This window comes from Bos javanicus, chromosome 8 (genome assembly GCF_032452875.1).
Source record: "Bos javanicus breed banteng chromosome 8, ARS-OSU_banteng_1.0, whole genome shotgun sequence".
In the NCBI taxonomy this organism is placed as follows: Eukaryota; Metazoa; Chordata; class Mammalia; order Artiodactyla; family Bovidae; genus Bos; species Bos javanicus.
The window spans coordinates 60,811,529-60,832,548 of record NC_083875.1 but is presented as its reverse complement, the minus strand read 5'-3'; the positions used below and the strand labels follow the sequence as shown (position 1 = coordinate 60,832,548).

Sequence of the window (21,020 nt, the reverse complement as noted above, 5' to 3'; positions counted from 1 at the left end):
TGCTATAGTGTTTTGACATGAATTCTCTAGCAGCTATTTAGGTAAGACATCTTGTTATACTTAGAGTATCTTGAAAAATCTTTTTCATCTATGTTAGTTAGTGCTCGCATTTTTAGGAAGTAATAAAATCCAGGTTATTACTTGAAAACTCCTCAAAAGATGATTGAGGTCATTAATTCTCAACTAGTAAGGCTACAACTACACTATCAAGATGATGAAAGAAAGGTAAGACATTATGAACAGCTATTGTCTCAGTGGAACTTGCCTTAGAAAGGTTCAAGCAGAACTACAGAAAAGTTTCAAAGGTAGGAAATCAGTCCTGAATATTCATTGGAAGGACTGATGCTGAAGCTGAAACTCCAATACTTTGGCCACCTGATGCAAAGAACTGACTCATCTGAAAAGACTCTGATGCTGGAAAAGACTGATGGCAGGAGGAGAAGGGGACAACAGAGGATAAGATGGTTGGATGGCATCACCGACTCAATGGACGTGAGTTTGAGTAAACTCCGGGAGTTGGTGATGGACAGGGAGGCCTGGTGTGCTGCAGGTCCATGGGCTCCCAAAGAGTCGGACATGACTGAGCGACTGAACTGAACTGAGTACAATGAACACCCACATAAGCCTTCATCTAAATTCACCCATTATTAACATTTGCTTTAACTTTCTCTACATATGCATGTTATTTTTATTACTTTGATGAAACATTTAGAATTCATTACAGACATGATCATTCATTCCTAAATTCCAGCATGTATCTTCTAAGAATAAGGACACCATCCTAACTAACCACAGTACAATCATCAGATTCAGTTCACAGCACTGGTAGGTACAATATCATTATAGCTCATATTTAAATTTCACCAATTTATCTCAATCACATCCTCTATAGCAGTCTTTTTTTTTTTTTTAATTCCAGGACCCAATACAGAATTATACACTGCATTTAGTTGTCATCTCTTTAGTTTCCTTTAATCTGGAAGTTTCTTGTGTGTTTTTTGAAGCCTCAGGAACTGCAGCCTGCCAGGCTCCTCCGTCTACGGCATCTTCCGGGCAAGAATACTGGAGTGCACTGCCTTTTCCTACTCCAGGGGATCTTCCCAATCCAGGAATCAAATCCGTCTCTCTTGTGTCTCCTGTATTAGCAGGCGGGTTCTTTACCACTAGCACTACCTAGGAATTCCTGGGACATTTCTTGACCTTTGTTTTATAACACTGATATCTCTGAAGGGTACAGGCGGTTGTTTTGAGGAACATCCCTCAATCTGGGTTTGCCATATTGTTTCCTCAGGATTCAGGTTATGTATTTTGGGTAGGAATCCCATGTCAGATACTGTGCTCCACCACGTTTGCAGATTCATGTTAACTTGTTCCATTACTGCTGATGTGAACTGACCATTTAAGTGCTGTCCAACAGATTTCTCTGAAACAATTACACTAAATGATATCCTCTATAATTATCATGCAAGCTTACCTGTTCACAAACATCACGGCACATCTGGTTATCCTTTGAATGATTACAACACAGAGCACCTAGGGAGAAAAAATAAACACCTAATATTGCCTACTGTTAAAACACAATGATTAAGCTAAGTCAGATGGTTACACAAATCACTTATCGACAGATTATTACTATTATTATCCATTTTAACTCAACAAACCTTTGTTGTGTACCTATTTCAAGTCAAAGATGGTGCTATTTGAGGACACAATTTTTGCCTTTAAGAAGCTTGCAATCTAACAGGGGAGACTGTCATTTAATAATAATTGCTACTGTGTACTGTGTACTTTTTATGTGTCAGAATTTTACTACTTGTTTTAAGATCATCTCATTCAATCCTCAACAATTATTCTATGGACTATATTCTATTATTATTCCTATAAAGGAAGGTTAAATGATTAAAAGATAATGAATTTTGTTTTGGACATGTTAAATGTAAGTCTCCATTATCTCAGTGAAATAAATAGAGATTAGGTTTGAAAACAAAAAGAGTTGAGGGCTTGAGGTGAGATTGTATATGTCTCTGAATGGTCACTGTGGAGAACAAAGGAAGCAACTATAAATGTTTCTCAAACTTTTTTCTGTGAAACACTGTTTCATGATGTGTTAATATCTATTCCTCAAGAGAAAATGTTTCATGTTCAAATAAATTAGGAAACAAACGATTAAAAAGTTAAAGAGAATTTTTTTTTAAATTATTTTATTTTTATCCCCTGGAGAAGGGAATGGCAACCCACTCCAGTATTCTTGTCTGGAGAATTCCACGGACAGAGGAGCCTGGCAGGGCTAGTCTATGGGGGTCGCAAAGAGTCAGAAAGGACTGAGTGACTACACTTTAATGCCATTTTTAATTTATTTTTTTAACACCAAAAACATTTTGCATTGGGGTATAGCCTATCTTAAATTCTTAAGAATTTGAGAAATTTCTTTCTCAAATCTGAGAAAATTCTTAGAGATGGGAATACCTGACCTGACTCCTAAGAAATCGGTATGCAGGTCAAGAAGCAACAGTTAGAACTGAACATGGAACAACAGACTGGTTCCAAATTGAGAAAGGAGTATGTCAAGGCTGTATACTGTCACCCTGCTTATTTAACTTACATGCAGAGTACATCATGCAAAATGCTGGGCTGGATGAAGCACAAGCTGGAATCAAGATTGCTGGGAGAAATATCAATAATTTTAGATATACAGATGACACCATCCTTATGGCGGAAAGCAAAGAAGAACTAAACAGCCTCTTGATGAAAGTGAAAGAGGAGAGTGAAAAAGTTGGCTGAAAACTCAACATTCAGAAAACTAAGATCATGGCATCCGGTCCCATCTATTCATGGCAAATAGATGGGGACAATGGAAACAGTGATAGACTTTATTTTTTGGGGTTCCAAAATCACTGCAGATGGTGACTGAAGCCATGAAATTAAAAGACACTTACTCCTTGGAAGAAAAGCTATGACCAACCTAGGCAGCACATTAAAAAGCAGAGACATTACTTTGCCAACAAAGGTCCGTCTAGTCAAAGCTATGGTTTTTCCAGTAGTCACGTATGGATTTGAGAGTTGGACTATAAAGAAAGCTGAGTGCTGAAGAATTGATGCTTTTGAACTGTGGTGTTGGAGAAGACTGAGAGTCCCTTGGACTGCAAGGAGATTAAACCAGTCAATTCTAAAAGAAATCAACCCTGAATATTCATTGGAAGGACTAATGCTGAAGCTGAAACTCCAATACTTTGGCCACCTGATGCAAAGAACTGACTCATTGGAAAAGACTCTGATGCTGGGAAAGACTGAAGGCAGGAGGAGAAAGGGACAACAGAGGATGAGATGGTTGGATGGCATCACTGACTCAATGGACATGAGTCTGAGTAAGTTCTGGGAGTTGGTGATGGACAGGAAAGCCTGGCATGCTACAGTCCATGGAGTATGGAGTACAGTCCAAAGAGTCGGACATGACTGAGCAACTGAACTGAATAGCCAATCAATAATGTTGTGACAGTTTCAGGTAAACAGTGAAGGGACTCAGTCATATACATACATGTATCCATTCTCTCCCAAACCCTGTTCCCATCCAGGGTGGCACATAACACTGGCAGAGTTCCACGTGCTATGCAATTGATTTTTGTTGGTTATCCATTTTAAATATAGCAGGGTGTACATAACTTCCCAAAGTCCTTAACTATCCTTTCACACAACCCCCAACCATAAGTTCATTTTCTAAGTCTGTGAGTCTCTGTTTTGTAAGTAAATTCATTTGTATCTTTCTTTTTAGACTCCACATATAAGGGATGTCATATATTTTTCCTTCTCTGACTTATGACAGTCTCTAGGTCCACCCATGTTGCTGCAAATGGCCTTATTTCACTCTTTTTAATGGCCAAGTAATATTCCAATGTATACATATATGCATGTGTGCGTGTCTGTATATAGATATATTCATATATACACCACATCTTCTTTATCCAGTCCTCTGTCAATATTTAAGTTCTTTCCATGCCTTGGCTATTGTAAACAGTGCTGCCTTGAACACTGGGGTGCATGTATCTTTTCAGGCCATGTTTTTCTCTGGATATATGTCCCTGAGTGGGATTGCAGAGTGATATGATAGCTCTAGTTTAGTTTTTTAAGAAACTCCCATACTGTTCTCCATAGTGGCTGTACCAACTTACATTCCCACCAACAATAGCAAAAGGGTTCCCTTTAAAGAGAATTCTTTACTGGACTTTATGAAACCTTTAATATATTAATATGCATCATTAATCTCCTAAAAAGGATCTAAGTAGACAGATTTCTCAGAGCACAAGATATTTTTCTCATGCCACTTATTTTACATCTCAGCATGCTGATTTGAGAAACATCACAGAAAAGGAAAATGTTGCCAAGCGGCATTATGGGCCCAGAAAAATTAATAAATCAGTGATATAGATAATCAGCAGGGGCATGTCATTATTCTAGAATGAAGCTAACTGGGAAAAGAGATAAAGCTGAATTGGTCAGGGGCTGTTTATAGAGTGCTAAATCAAAAGTGACAAGGACATGAAAATATCTCATTTCAGGCAGCTAGATCCAATACAATGCCTATATATGTGTATCAATCTCTTTAAATAAAATCTATATAATCTCAGTATATAAAACAGATGACAGCAGAGCTTTTTTGATTGAAGGTAAGATTGGTATTGGGAAGAAATGAATGAATAAAAAAGGTTCTTTTTAGCTCTTACCAACATCCTTTTAAGCTCAAAATTGATACTGTTACTCCATAAAACAATAACAGGGCATATGATATTACTAACATATTGCTACAGTTTAGTTTCATAAAACACTATCGTGGGGCAGGCTTTCTAATGCTATATGGAAAAAGGTGTCTTAAGCTTTTAACATTTGACTTAAAAATTCTTAAAAAATGAAAGTTAAGTTGCTCAGTCATATCTGACTCTTTGCAACCCTATGGACTGTAGCCTGTCAGGCTCCTCCATCCATGGGATTTTCTAGGCAAGAATACTGGAGTGAGTTGCCATTTTCAGTATGTAGAAATTCCATTAAGTTTCAGAAATGAAAAAAATTCCTTGTTTACAGGCTATAGCTACCTTCTTAGAAGCATTGTATTCAAGGATGGGCCCAATCACTAAAGAGACTTTCTCACAACACCCCTCTCTTCTCTGCCATGCCACATCATGTTGAACCCCTGCCCTTTTAAGATCCTGTTATGTCCTCAGCCTCATTAGAATGAAGAAGACAGGCAAGAAAAGAAAGGTGGGGCCGGGGATCTTCTGTGTGACATCAATGTGATCTTTTGAAGTGCTCAAGTTGTTGCCACTTTCTACTATCTTCTAACACAAAGGTCACAGGATGGCAGAAAATCCAGCTGATGGAAAGCAAAGATAACTCAGGATAATACATGATCCCCATAAGCACAGGCTTAGCAAAAAGTAAATAGGCAGGCAAGAGTCTGACTTGGGCCTAGGGATTTTTGGAAAAAAAAGTTTCCTGGAGCAAAGGTCTATTTAGAACAGAAACATGAAATATGTCACAATTAAAACTCCAATAACAATGAAAGATTTGTTAAAAATATAAAGGTTTATTTTTTCCTATTTAACGGTGAAGGTCAAATTTATAGTGGGGTGACCCCCAAAGTTAAATTTTTTAAATGATTCACTTTTTCATTAAGAAATCCCAAAACCTGGAAAAGAAGAAAAATGATCTAATATTCCCACTGTCCTGTCAGAACATGTACTGACATTTTTGACATATTTCTTTCTAGTCTTTCCAAAAGCCTTCTGAAATTTCTGACAAAATGGGATTAGAGAGCAGCCTGAAGTCTTCTAGTAGTAATGCCCTTCCCCCTCCTAACCAAGCATTCCTCTGTAATAATACATTTCCTCTCTCGAGAGGAACTGCCACCCTCCTAGAACAGGCTAGGGGACCTATGCTATATCACGTTTTCCAAACTTCATTTTTAACCTTAGTCATCATTATATTTGTATACATTTTTATTTCTTTGAAACAACAAAAACTTACTAGACTCTTAAACACTGCATACTTTTAGAGAAATGTCTACAAATAGACATTAAGTCATATGCCTTCATTAAGAATGAGGGCAAAGGATTCAAATGCAATTAATGTGGCAATTAAAGGTCTTTGTCTTTTCAGAGCTTTTAAAATGGATTAATTGGGTCATTCAACTATTAGAGTACAAAAAACTCTCCAAGGCCTAATGTTTTATACAAAAGAAGACAGTGAATTTTAGAAATGCTTTGTTTTTATAATTTGATTCTAACCTAATTTCTGGTTCTTCAAGAATAGTTTAAAACTCTGGTTATTTTCATAAAATGGAATTGAACAGATAAAGGAAAATTAGTTCAAAATAACACTTGATATTGACAGGATGAAAATAAATAGCACAGATATCATCCTTATTAAAGACATAAGGATGAGTGTCATATTTTGCATTCTTATTTCTAAACTCTGAAAATATAAAATTAATAAAAACCCAAAACTGATTACTAAAAGCCATGTATATTGGGTTTAAGAGGGTATTAGTGCAACCTAGAAATATTCAAGCAGAATTACCCAGTAATTAGAAACATCAAGGGTTGGCTGCTGGTTTGGGCCACGTGCCTACTAAAGACAGGCAAGTAAGCGGGAAGCACATGCTCCAGCCACAAGGGAAAAATGCAACTTCTGAGACCAACTAGCATTTAAAAAAACAATTACACACACTAATCTAAAACTAAAATATTCATAGAATTATAGGATATTTGAAGTTAAAAGAGAATTTGCTACAGAAGCCTCCCCAAACCTCAATTTGGTTAATGAAAAGCCAGTATTGTTTTCTTTTCTAAAGAAAATAAAGATTCTTTCTAATTAATGTATTTTTAGAGAATTACTAAAACAGAATATATATATCCTGCACTACTGAAAGGGAATAAACTAAATCTGAGCTGATACTGCAAAAAGATCATTCCAAATAAAAAAGGTATGTTAATTTAAAAAATCTTATTTTCAAATTTTTATTTCCAAAACAGCCTGGAAATTGACCATCCCTTAAAAACATTTAAATGACAACTGCAACTTTAACTTATAAATGCATTCTTACCATTGTCACATTTATCCCTTGGAAGATGGATATGTGCCTATGTATACAGATAAAATATATCATCAGCCAAGTAAGAGCCAAAGAGTAAAATGATTATTTATATATCTACTACCTGGATTCAACACTGCACCTTTTTCTTGACTCATTTACAAGTTACAGACATCCTCCACAGCTTGCCTCAAACTGTAATGCTACAACTGCCAATTAGGTTCATTCTCTTCTGTTATCAATATGACTGCCAGGTTAATTTTTTAAATTACTTTTCATGATGTCACTCTTTTAATCAAGGGTCCACAATGGCATCCTGCTATTTCAGTTCTAAATTTTCTTAAGTCTTCTTACCTCCCCCTCCCTGATCCTCTATTATTTTTAACAAGGAAAGCCTGTATTTATATAATAATACCTTGAACACAGCCTCTGCCTGTCATGCTTAGTGCCCTCTTTCCAGCTGACATAAATCCCAAACATCTTTCAAGGCTTAAAATTAAGCCCCATCTCAACTCTAAGTAAGCCTTTCTTTAACAACTCCAGGCCATGTTGTTTTTTTGGTTAATGTCCTACTATTCCAGTCAGAACTGAAAACTTTATCACTTAGCTCTAATAATTTCATGTGTGTACTAATGGTATTTCCAGACTGAATGGGGACTTCTTGTACACAATTTAGCAAAGTGCTCAGCTCAAAAAATTTTCTTATTCACTGGTTAATAAGTAATAATTTCCTACTTATGCAATGTATTTTTAATCAGAAAAAAATGTACGAGAAGTTTATTTCTCCCACGTACCACTGTCATACCACATTTCCCATGGTGACCAAGCCATAATTTAGCAAACATCGTCAAAAGATAGGCTGGACCCAATCATATGCACAGGCACAGAGGTACGTACGTACCCAGAGGGTGGTGGGCTCTACAGCTATCAGGTCAAGATGAGCTGGAGCTGAGGAAGTTTTATGGTGTAGAGAAACCATGAGTAAGAAGAGGAAGCTAGTGGTGGAGAATGGGAAAGGCAAGAGATGTACAGAGTCAAGCTATGAGAGACAGAGGGAGACTGTCTCTAAAAGTAGTCTTGGCCAGTCAGAATGGCTGCTATCCAAAAGTCTACAAGCAATAAATGCTGGAGAGGGTGTGGATAAAAGGGAACCCTCTTACATTGTTGGTAGGAATGCAAACTAGTACAACCACTGTGGAGAACAGTGTGGAGATCCCTTAAAAAACTGGAAATAGAACTGCCATACGACCCAGCAATCCCACTGAGGAAACCAGAATTGAAAGAGACACGTGTACCCCAATATTCATCACATGACCTGTTTATAATAGCAAGGACATGGAAGCAACCTAGATGTCCATCAGCAGACGAATGGATAAGAAAGCTGTGGCACATATACACAATGGAATATTACTCAGCTATTAAAAAGAATACATTTGAATCAGTTCTAATGAGGTGGATGAAACTGGAGCCTATCATATAGAGTGAAGTAAGCCAGAAAGAAAAACACCAATACAGTATACTAATGCATATATATGGAATTTAGAAAGATGGTAACAATAACCCTGTATGTGAGACAGCAAAAGAGACACAGATGTATAGAACAGTCTTTTGGACTCTGTGGGAGAGGGCGACAGTGGGATGATTTGGGAGAATGGCATTGAAACGTGTATAATATCACATGTGAAATGAATCGTCAGTCCAGGTTCGATGCAGGATACAGGATGCTCGGGGCTGGTGCACTGGGATGACCCAGAGGGATGGTATGGGGTGGGTGGTGGGAGGGAGGTTCAGGATGGGGAACACGTGTACACTCATGGCGGATTCATGTTGATGTGTGGCAGAACCAATACAATATTGTAAAGTAAGTAAAAAAAAAAAAAACCTGAAATTAAAAAAAAAAAAAAAAAGTAGCCTTGGTTCCTGGCAGCTTTCCAGTTCCCACAGCAGTCCCTGAGGTTGTGCTCAATTTCCTATCCTTGGATTTCCATGTTCCCTGTTAGATGCTATCTAGCTAGCTCCCTACTCCTGAGCTACCTTGGTTTCTGTTCTTTGGGGGGGTCCAAAGACCCTAAACACATTATCATACGTTATTATGAAACAACTAAGCAAATGACTCCTCAGATGTGCCCCCACCCCATAGACGCTAATAGCCAGTATTCTCGGATAATTCCCTCTCCATTCTATGCCATCTACTCCCATCTATCAGATGAGGGATCTCAAAGTATTTGTGTCTGGCTCCCAATGATATATTCCATGGTGAAAATGTTTCTCTTAATACTTATTACATTTTTCTTGAAGTTTTCTTGATGTAAGTTATGTGCTCTACATTATGTACTACAAATTTGACTAAATCGTATGATTTTTCCTCAAATATATTCAGATTTAGAATATAAATGGATATGTACAAATATAACTACATAATACTAGTAATGCAGATATACACATTTTTTGGTGATATTTAATGTCTGACATTCTCACTAAACCATAAACCCCATGAAAGCAGAGACCACGTCTGTTTTTGTTTACCACATTATGTACCTAATGCTTGTCACAGTGTCTGGCACTATTAACCCCTCAATGAATATTTGCTGAATGGAATACTTACAGGTATGACATTTAATTTAGTAAGCAATGGACCAAGGGGAGTTATTCCTAATATCTACCTTAAACATATATGAAAACAGAAAATTTGATTCTCTTCCTGACTCACCTGCCAAACCTCCAACTTACTTCTCCCCATCATCCTGACCTCAGTAAATAGCAACATTTTCCACTAAGTTGCTCAAGGTGAAAATCTAGAAATAATCTCTAATTCTTGCTTCCCTCAATTTCCACATCCAATCCATTAGTAATATATTCTGAATTTGTCCTCTTTAATCTCCATCATCACTCTAAGAATTACCTCCTATTTTGACTACTACAGTGGCCTATTAGCTCTGCTTTTATTCCTACCCTCTTACAATAACTTTTTTAAATTCAGCAGTCAGTGTGATCTAAAACAGAAATGAAAGCATACATCTCTTAAAGGTCCATTGGTTTCTATTTGCACATACAATAATATCCACAATCCTTACGTGGGTTTTTGCACAGCTCAGTACTATCTGCATGTGTGTGTGCTAAATCGCTTCAGCTGTGTCTGACTCTCTTGAGTTCAGTTTAGTTCAGTTGCTGCTCAGTTGTGTCAGACTCTTTGATACCCCATGGACTGCAGCATGCCAGGCCTCCCTGTCCATCACCAACTCTTGGAGCTTGCTCAGACTTGTGTCCATCAAGTTGGTGATGCCATCTAACCATCTCATCTCCTGTCATCCCCTTCCCCTCCTGCCTTCAATCTTTTCCAGCATCAGGGTCTTTTCCAATGAGTCAGTTCTTCGCATCAGCTGGCCAAAGTATTGGAGCTTCAGCTTCAGCATCAGTCCTTCCAATGAACATTCAGGACTGATTTCCTTTAGGACTGACTGGTTGGATCTCCTTGCTGTCCAAGGGACTCTCAAGAGTCTTCTCCAACACCACAGTTCAAAAGCATCAATTCTTCAGCACTCAGAATTCTTTATAGTTCAACTCTCAAATCCACACATGACCAAGGAAAAAACCATAGCTTTGACTAGATGGACCTTTGTCAGCAAAGTAACGTCTCTGCTTTTTAATGTGCTATCTAGGTTGGTCATAGCTTTTCTTCCAAGGAGCAAGCATCTTTTAATTTCATGGCTGTGGTCACCATCTGCAGTGATTTTGGAGCCCCCCAAAACAAAGTCTGTCACTGTTTCCATTGTTTCCCCATCTATTTACCATGAATTGATGGGATCAGATGCCATGATCTTAGTTTTCTGAATGTTGAGTTTTAAGCCAACTACTACACTCTCTTTCACTTTCAACAAGAGGCTCTTTTGTTCTTATTCACTTTCTGCCATAAGGGTGGTGTTGTCCGAGTATCTAAGATTATTGATATTTCTCCCAGCAATCTTGTACTTGTACTTCATCCAGCCTTGGTATTTCACATGATGTACTCTGCATATAAGTTAAATAAGCAGGGTGACAGTATACAGCCTTGACGTACTCCTTTCCTGATTTGGAACCAGTTTGTTGTTCTGTGTCCAGTTCTAACTGTTGCTTCTTGACCTGCATACAGATTTCTCAGGAGGCAGGTCAGTTGGTCTGGTATTCCCATCTCTTTAAGAATTTTCCACAGTTTGTTGTGATCCACACAGTCAAAGGCTTTGGCATAGTCAATAAAGCAGAAGTAGATGTTTTTCTGGAACTCTCTTGCTTTTTTGATGATCCAGCGGATGTTGGCAATTTGATCTCTGTTTCCTCTACCTTTTCTAAAACCAGCTTGAATATCTAAAAGTTCATGGTTCTTGTACTATTGAAGGCTGGCTTGGAGAATTTTGAACTTTACTTTGCGAGCGTGTGAGATGAGTTCAATTGTGTGGTAGTTTGAGCATTCTTTGGCATTGCCTTTCTTTGGGATTGGAATGAAAACTGACATTTTCCAGTCCTGTGGCCACTGCTGAGTTTCCCAAATTCACTGGCATATTGAGTGCAGCACCTTCACAGCATCATCTTTTAGGATGTGAAATAGCTCAATTGGAATTCTGTCACCTCTACTAGTTTTTTTTGAAGTGATGCTTCCTAAGACCCACTTGACTTCACATTCCAGGATGTGGCTCTAGTCCAGTGATCACACCATTGTGGTTATCTAGGTCATGAAAATCTTTCTGTATAGTTCTGTGTATTCTTGCTACCTCTTCTTAATATCTTCTGCTTCTATTAGGTCCATACCATTTCTGTCCTTTATTGTGCTCATCTTTACATGAAATGTTCCCTTGGTATCTCTAATTTTCTTGAAGAGATTTCTAGTCTTTCCCATTCTATTGCTTTCTGACTCTCCTGCTGCTGCTGCTGGTAAGTCGCTTCAGTCGAGTCCGACTCTGTGCGACCCCATAGACGGCAGCCCACCAGGCTTCCCCGTCCCTGGGATTCTCCTAGCCCTGGCAAATTCACCTGCTCAGGATGTTGGAACCATACTGACCTTCAGTCTCTTCTTGCTTCAGGGCCTGTGCACTTTCTGGTCCCCACCCTGATCTTTCCTAAGGACAGCACCTTTGGTCTTCACATTTCAGTTCAGAACTTAACCCTCTCAAAGCTTTTCTTGACATCATTATGGAAAGAACCAGTCCTCACTACTCACACAATTCTTTATGCTACCCTCTAGTTTCCTTCACAGCATATTTATCACTACTAGAAATCATTTTATTTATCTGTTTATTGTCTATCACCGACTCAATCAACATGAATCTGAGCAATCTCCAGGAGATGGTGAAAGACAGGGAAGCTCCAGTCCATGGGGTCGCAAAGAGTTGGACATGACTTAGTTACTGAACAACAGTCTATTCCCCCTCTACTAGAAATCTAAGCCCCTTGAAAGCAGTAACCCTGAACCTAAAACAGTGCCTGACATATAGTAAGCATGCAAATTTTTTGGAATAAACTCTTGCAGTATCTATTTTGCTCTTTAAAAAAAACCACATTTATAATATATAAAAACCACCTGTTTGACATCATTCTACTTTCTTCAAAAAGTGGCAAAGGATGAAAGGTATGATTAATGAAAGACTGTTTAAATCTACGACTGTAAGACAGGAACTTTTAGTAGCATACTAGAATAAACTGTTATATCTGGTTTCTCACTCCTTTTACAGTGTGGGCCAAGACAGTTCTGTTTGAAAGGAAAGAGAATCTGTTTCTTATTACATTCCTCCAGATAGGCGGTCACTTTTTCTAACTTAAAATTCATTACATTCTTTTTCAGGATCCTAGGCTATTACATAATTCCTTAAATGTCAACTTATTGAAACCTAGACCTTAAATGTTACATCTTTCTCTCTTTAGTACAATTAGAAAATATCTTAGATGGAAACAGAGCTAGTATCAGATGCCATGACACACAGATTCTCAGACTGTAACACAGGGTTCCAGCCCATCCTTCAAAGGAAACACTAGAGGTGCTGGGGAGCACAGCCGGGGGTCAAGGAGACCAGAAAGTACACTGTGGAAGTGTGGCGTTACTCCAGTGTACAGGGTGTGGCCAAACTTCACAAGAGATAATAACTAGCAAGTCGAATCACTCCTTCCCTCTCCAACAGGAATGAAATCTCCAAGTCAGAACAAATAAGACTTGTAAAATGCTTTATACCAGAGGAGACAGGATAACCCAACCTTGGATGGGGTAAGGAGATGAGAATGAAGACTGAGCAGGAATACAAGTCAGGCCTTCATTGAAACACATTTAATATTGTTTTCTTAATTTTGTCTAGGATTGAGGAACATTTTCCACACTTTATACAAATCCACAGTGGAAGCCTTTGTTCATATTACTCAATGTCTTTTATGTAAGGAAGCAGGCAATATATGCCTAAGAATTTAGTACAAGAGACAATTCTCACTTTTACATCAAACTTGGGGGTTTTCCTTTTTTACCAAACAATGCAAGTTCTGTGTTGTCATGGACGTTTTGAACTGGTAGGGCCTTTAGAAATCTGCTAGCCTAGAATTTCCTAAATTGGGATTGAGGTGCTATGAAGAAAAAAACAGTTCTTTAAGCAAAAAAGTTTCTTTCTTTCTTTGCATAACAATTTTACTGAAATAAAAGTCACGTTAAATTAATAAAACAAGGAGACCACTAGACTGAGTTGGCGTCAGTTCCCTAGTAGCATACCTAAGTAATCCTAAACTTAAGCCTATAATCCCCCAAGGTTAAGAGATCAGAATCCTAAGGACAATCAATCAGCAACAATCACCTGGGCTTTCCCAAATAAGACACCTGCTCAAACTATAGCCAATCAAATATTTCCTTGCTTCGTCTCCACCTTTTCTATAAAAGTCCTTCCTGAGCTCCTGTTACTTCCCATTTGACACTGTCCAAATTCAAATCAATTTTTGCTCAAATAAACTTGCAATTTTAATATGACCCCATCTATCTTTTAACAGTAACACATTATAAAATTCATCCTTTTAAAGTGTACCATTCAGTTATTTTTAGTATATTCACAGAATTGTGCTATTTTTCAATTTCAAACATTTTCATCATCCTGAAAAGAAACCTCATATTCATCAGCAGTCATTTCCCCATTTCTCCATTCTCCCAGCAACAAGTTTCTTAACCACAGGAATCTTTGCAAATTATTGTGAACCTAACCTGTTTGTGAATTTATAAGAGAGGGGTACAGTGTACAGTGTTTCCCAAACTTATTTAATAGCTAATATGCATGTATTACCTCAATTATCACAATAAAAATCTGAGAATCTTTATATACAATAAATGTGGATATTAAAGCACAAAGAATAAAGCTAACTAAATTTGTTCAAATATTCTTAACTATATTCTACTCTACTATTTCCCACAGAACTAACCAGCTGTGGGATAATAGGCAACTAGTTTTCCAATGCGGAGAAGGCAATGGCACCCCACTCCAGTACTCTTGCCTGGAAAATCCCATGGACAGAGGAGCCTGGTGCGCTGCAATCCATGGGGTCGAGAAGAGTCCGACACGACTGAGCGACTTCACTTTCACTTTTTACTTTTATGCACTGGAGAAGGAAATGGCAACCCACTCCAGTGTTCTTGCCTGGAGAATCCCAGGGACGGGGGAGCCTGGTGGGCTGCTGTCTATCGGGTCGCACAGAGTCGGACACGACTGAAGTGACTTAGCAGTAGTAGTAGCAGTTTTCTAATGAATCAAAACTTTGAAAGTGCTTTAATTCAATTTCTTTAACTTGAGAAAAATAGGGTCCAGGAAAGTAAGCTGATTTAGCCCCAAATATACAACATTCTTTATTTCTCCTTTGATTTGTCTAATTGACAGCTTTGTTAGAACTCAATTATAATTAACTGTATAACCCCAGGCTCCTGACAATTCTCTCCCTTCTTTAAATACTCTTGACTTAAACAAAATCCTTTAACTCTGTAAGCTACCTTGAAACCTGTTGAGGCTGATTTTGCTCTTTCTAGGTGTGTCTCCCTGTGAGCAATGCACTTCTCCTCCACTTTCGCATGTATAAATCCCAGCCATCTTTCAATATCTAGCGAAGCTGGGGCATCACTCAATTATATCTTCCCAACCTGAGTGGACATCATCATCTCTCTCCCTGTGTGCACTCACAGCCCTCATCGCTTCATGTGGATACTTTTGCCTGGAATTGGAGCCGCTCCTGTCTTGTGGCACCCCACCCTCTAGCTAAAGCTGGTGGAGGGCAGGAGTTGGCAACAACTCCTAAAACCCAGCACGTGGGAGACACTCAGTAAGCACTGAACAGCTTCCTATCCACTCGTGGTCTAATTTCTCCAGAGCAAGAACAAAACTCTCCTCAAGTCAGCCCCCACAGAGAGAATTCCCTGATTTCTAATCTCTCTCCTGGCATAGCCCAGCGCTGTCTTGGACACACTGCATACCCACAGCGAAGAGCAGCAGAATCGGGTTTAGGAGACTTGGACCTAGTCTCTGCCTGAGACTTCAGAAGTCAGTCAGGGTGTAGAGCACATAAGTGCTCGCTGTCCGAGGTCGGCCTTTCAGAACCGAGGGTCAAGTAACAAGCAACAGTAACTGGCCAGGGTGGCGGTAAGGCGGCGGCTCCTCCAAAATCCCGTCCCACCCTCGCGACGGTCCTGGACGAAGGCATTTCGCGCTCTTCGGACAGAGACCCGAGCCGGATGAGGAGCTGAGGGCTCCTGCTCGGTGGGTGACAGAGGAAGGCCTCGAACCCAGGTCACGGCTCCCAGTTCAGGGGATCTGGGCGGAAAGAGAGAGGGTGGAGAGGGGTCCTGCTCGTCCAGCCTCAGTCCCTCCTGCCGCCTGCTGGGACCTCCCGACCCTGGGTCATCAGACTTGGACTGGGTCTGGGGGTCGCCGGCACCCCCGCCCCCTGCTCCGCGCCATCTTGGAGCGCTGAGGCGACCGCTCTGGACCTCCCCGAACCCCTGCTCCAGAAGTTACTCACCCGCACTGCCCGGGGCCAGGCCCCCTGCCACCTCCGCGACCCTAGCCACCGTCAGGAGAAGCAGCAGCGCGCCTCGCGGGGAGGCCCGGACGGTCGCCATGTCCAGGCCTGGGGCTCCAGGGCAGCTTGATGCTCGGACCCAGCCTGCCCGCCGCGGCAACTCGCGGAGGCCCCGCCCCGGTGGCCCGAACCCTTGGTGATTGGCTGCGGCGCGAAACTCCGCCCGTCGGCCGCAAGGATTTTCCAAAACCTGCTGGGGGCGGGAACCTGCCCGAGACCCCGCTCTTTGTTAAGGCCCAGCTAGCTATCTGTCCGCTTCTGCGGCGGAATCTGGCAGCCGGCGTTCTCCAAGAGGCGAGTCAGAGGATGTCAGGGTTGGGAGGGTCCTAAGAACGCCTCGGCCTCCCGAGGTTTGCAGATGCGGTCACTGAGGCTCAGCGAAGAGACCATCAGCCCAAGGTCACACCGCAAGTTCTCCTGAGAACTGGGGCACAGGCCAAAGCTGAACCAAAGGGACTTGTCCCTTTCACGTACTTCGATGATCTTAATATCCTTTCTGCCCGACGCTGCCCCACACCCCAGGAGGGCGTGTCATCTGGGACAACTCCGCCTCCCCTGAAATCGGAGGGGCTCTGCCTCTGACAATCTCCTGACAAGAGCCCGAGGCAAGAATTCGCCACCAAACGTCTTCTGCACGTGTAGCCTCACTGTATCTTTGATGTTCTAAGGACACCTGATGTTGCCATCAGGAGAATGTGGAGAGGAGAATGCTTGTTTATCTAAATATGGAGAGCCTCGAAGGCCAGGCTGGGTTTAGACTTCAAGAGACAATTTGGAGGTGGGTACGCTTATTATCAAAGCGTTCTCCAACCCCCACCCCGTTCCTGTGTCCCTCCTTCTCTCCCTCTCCTTTCCTTTTGTCAATTATGAAATACATTTTTTCCTTTCCTCTTCCTTAAAAAAGCAAAAAGCAAACATAACCACAGTTACATTTTTAAATATGGAATATCATTAAATATCCAGTGTTTACATTTTCCTTATTGTCTCATAATTTCCTTTTACAGTTTCCAAGTGCCAACCAAAGTCCATGTATAGGAGTTAGTTTGTATGTCCTTTAGGTCTCTATATATTCTCTCCTTTAGGAAAATGTGAATAAGTTACAATAATCTTTCTAAAACGTTTGCTCTGGCAACAACCCTCTTGCTTCTCTGAGAGACCACCTCTTTATTTACAGGATGGAATGATGTACAGTTATTCACCATGATATCAGAGGCTTTCAGCATTTAAACACAATCACCTTTACCAGTTTCATCTCGCCTTACATCCCACTCCTCTCTAGGAGAGAAGAGTCAAAAAACCTAGAGTCGCGCTGATACGGTAGCCACTAGCCACATGTGGCTGTTGAATACTTGAAACATAGCAATTCCAAACTGAAATATGATGGAACCAGATTTGGAAGACTTAATATGAAAACAAGAACCTTGCTTATTTAACTTATATGCAGAGTACATCATGCGAAATGCCGGACTGTACAAAGCACAAGCTGGAATCAAGATCGCAGGGAGAAATATCAATAACCTCAGATATGCAGATGACACCACCCTTATGGCAGAAAGTGAAGAGGAACTAAAAAGCCTCTTGATGAAAGTGAAAAAGAGTGAAAAAGCTGACTTAAAACTCAACATTCAAAAAACAAATATCATGGCATCTGGTCCCATCACTTCATGGCAGATAGATGGGGAAACAATGGAAACAGTGACAGACTATTTTATTGGGCTCCAAAATCACTGCAGACAGTGACTGCAGCAATGAAATTAAAAGATGCTTGCTCCTTGGAAGAAAAGCTATGACAAACCTAGCGTATTAAAAAGCAGAGACATTACTTTACCGACAAAGGTCCATCTAGTCAAAGCTACGGTTTTTCCAGTAGTCACGTATGGATATGAGAGTTGGACCATAAAGAAAGCTGAGCACCGAAGAATTGATGCTTTTGAGCTGTGGTGTTGACGAAGACTCTTGAGAGTCCCTTGGACAGCAAGAAGATCAAACAAGTCAATCCTAAAGGAAATCAGTCCTGAATATTCATTGGAAGGACTGATGCTGATGCTGAAACTCCAACACTTTGGCCACCTGATGCGAAGAACTGACGCACTGGAAAAGACCCTGATGCTGGAAAAGATTGAAGGCAAGAGGAGAAGGGGATGACAGAGGATGAGATGGTTGGATGGCATCACCGACTCGATGGACATGAGTTTGAGCAAGCTCTGGGAGTTGGTGATGGACAGGGAAGCCTGGTGTGCTGTAGTCCGTGGGGTCACAAAGAGTTGGACACGACTGAGCGACTGAACTGAAAATGTTATTAAAACTAATTTCACCTTTTTTTAAAAACTTGTTTTTGTTTTAAAATGACTTTATTTTTTAGAGTGGTTTTCAGCTCACAGAAAAACTAAGCAGAAGTTACAGAGATTTTTCATAAACCCCATGCTTCAACATACGATATACTCACAGACCCCTCCACTATCAACATCCCACACCTCAGTGGTGCATTTGTTACAGCTGATGAAGCTGCACTGACACATCATTATCACCCGAAGTCCCCAGTTTACCTTAGAGTTCATTCTTGGCTTTACACATTCTGTGGGTTTTGACAAATGTATAATGACATGTAGCCACCATTATTCTTTTTACTTTTTTTAATGTGACTATTAGAAAACTTAAAATCATGTATATGGTTCACTTTGGGGTTCATATAGTTCTATTGTACAGTGCTGGTGTAATTACTTTTCATTCTAAACAAAGGTTAATGCTCAGAGAGCATCTTTAAAGTGGCACTTTTAAAAAATGTTACTCATCAATGATTTTGTCCTGAGCTCAAAACATCTTTCTATATTTCAGATAAATAAAACCCATCAAATCTTTTGATTCATCTTTGTGTACTATGATTTCACCATCATTTTACTTTTGTTTCTTTATTAAGTATTTCAAGTAAGCTTCCTGCAGAAATCATATAGTTGGTTGCTTTTTTTAAAAAAATTTAATATGATAATATTTGCCTCTTAATGCGAGTGTTTGGATTTAATGTAACTATTGGTATATGGTTGAGTTTAAATATATCTTGCAATTTGTTTTCTATTTATTCCAGTTGTTCTTTTTTCCTTTTTCCTACTTTTCCTACCTTCTCTCAGAATAATAAAGTGTTTGGAGTATTGTTTTTATTATTTCATTATATCTCTTCTATTGGCTTATCAGCTCTACTTCTTTGTTTTATTTTTCAGTAGGTGCACTAGAGTTTAGTATACAGTTTAACTTATTACAGTCCACCTTCAAATAATAATTATCACTTCATGTCAAATGTAAGATGTGACACCAATATACTTCCACTTTCTCCTCCCATCTTTTGTGCTAATGTTATCATACATTTTGCTTCCACGCTCTGTTATTATTTGCTTTAAATAGTCAATTATTTACGAGATTATAAAATGAGAAACTGGGTTTTATATTTACCCATATGTCAAGCATTTCTGATGCTCTTCATTTCTTTATGTAACTCCAGATTTCTCTTTGGTATCTAGAGGAAGATAAATATTTTGATTAAGAACATGGCAGATTTTGCTGATTTTAATTAACTAGGACCCCAGACATTGGTTTTAGGGGTTTATGCATACTATTAATTCATTTCTGAAGTTAATTTTTAATGGAAATGATTTTTCTAGGTTTATTTAGCTTAAACACATTTTCTTATCAATCAGAGACAGTCCCTCCACTCCCATCAGTCCCCAGCAACTTGACTCACTGGGATGGGGAAGGAGGCAAGCCCCTGGAAAAGGGAGGCTGTAGTGGGATGGGACACGGAACCCCAGAGGGGCTTGAAAATATGAGATAAGAGGGGATCTGAGCCTTGTCTCATGGAGCTCAGGGAAGAGAGACACCTCATAATGTTCCCCTGCCCTTTGGTGGCAAATGTGTCCTGTTCCTTGCTCCCCACCGAGAATGACACAGAAGAGGAGCTAAATGTTTTCTGTCTCTGGTGGCTCAGATGGTAAAAAATCTGCCCAACAATGTAGGAGACTCGCGTTCGATACCTGTGTCAGGAAGATCCTCTGGAGAAGAGAACGGCAACGAGTATTCTTGCCTGGAGAATTCCATGGACAGAGGAGCCTGGCGGGCTATAGTCCATATGGTTACGAAGAGCTGGACACGACTGAGTGACTAAAACAGGAGCTGAGAGAGCTGAGACCCCAAAGAGGCCTCCAGATCAGAACAAGGAGGCTGTAACTGGTATCTGCATGGTCTGTACAACTGGATGCCAGATGAGAATGCAGGTACCAATGGGGATTGATTATGACAACTGAGGACCAGATGTCCTGCCTTCTTCCCCAGTCCCAGCTGGTGGGTTTGACTCTATGTATTTTCCTCTCAAAACTATGGAGGGGGTTGGGGAGAGGCCTTGACTCAGCTGAGATCCTACTGAATTGACTGAGATTAAGTTTCAGTTGTTCGGCAGGAAGGGGACTTGCAGAGACAAGTAGCTGTTGATCAAGATTTGTGCAGCCCTGCTAGAAATTGTGGCTTAGAAGCAACTGCCCAGCCAGAGCAAACATTTTCTGAGTGCTATCATGTTCTCTGTTCATTTACTGCCTGTGACTATAACCTTGGAGAACAAAGGATCCCATGCCTTGGAGCAGAATCGGTGTATTTGACAGTCCCATTGCCCCTATATTGAGATCTCACAGGACAGAGAGAAGCCCTAACGCAAAGTCATTCAATAAGAACACATTATAAAACTTAACATTGTGACCTCAGTCTGTGATGTTGGTACAATATCTTGCCAGCGTCCAGTAAGCCCTCTAAACATATGAGCCTGTGAGTATGAAATTGTCCCCATTCTCTACTTTCCTTGCTTGCTTACTTCAGCAATTTTCAAATTTAAAAAATATTATTT

General features: G+C 40.1%; 1 protein-coding gene across 1 annotated transcript in view; it reads right to left on the bottom strand.

Moving 5' to 3' along the window:
- The window catches only part of RECK (reversion inducing cysteine rich protein with kazal motifs), an 81,378-nt gene extending 64,707 nt beyond the window's left edge, over window positions 1-16,671 (bottom strand). The window contains exons 1-2 of the mRNA XM_061425640.1: window positions 16,079-16,671; window positions 1,475-1,533 (exon numbers count right to left, since the gene is read on the bottom strand). Of these exons, the coding sequence (XP_061281624.1) occupies window positions 1,475-1,533; window positions 16,079-16,178 (159 nt within the window). The 5' untranslated portion in view covers window positions 16,179-16,671. The remainder of the gene's footprint in view (window positions 1-1,474; window positions 1,534-16,078) is intronic.
- Between the last annotated feature and the right edge of the window lie 4,349 nt (window positions 16,672-21,020).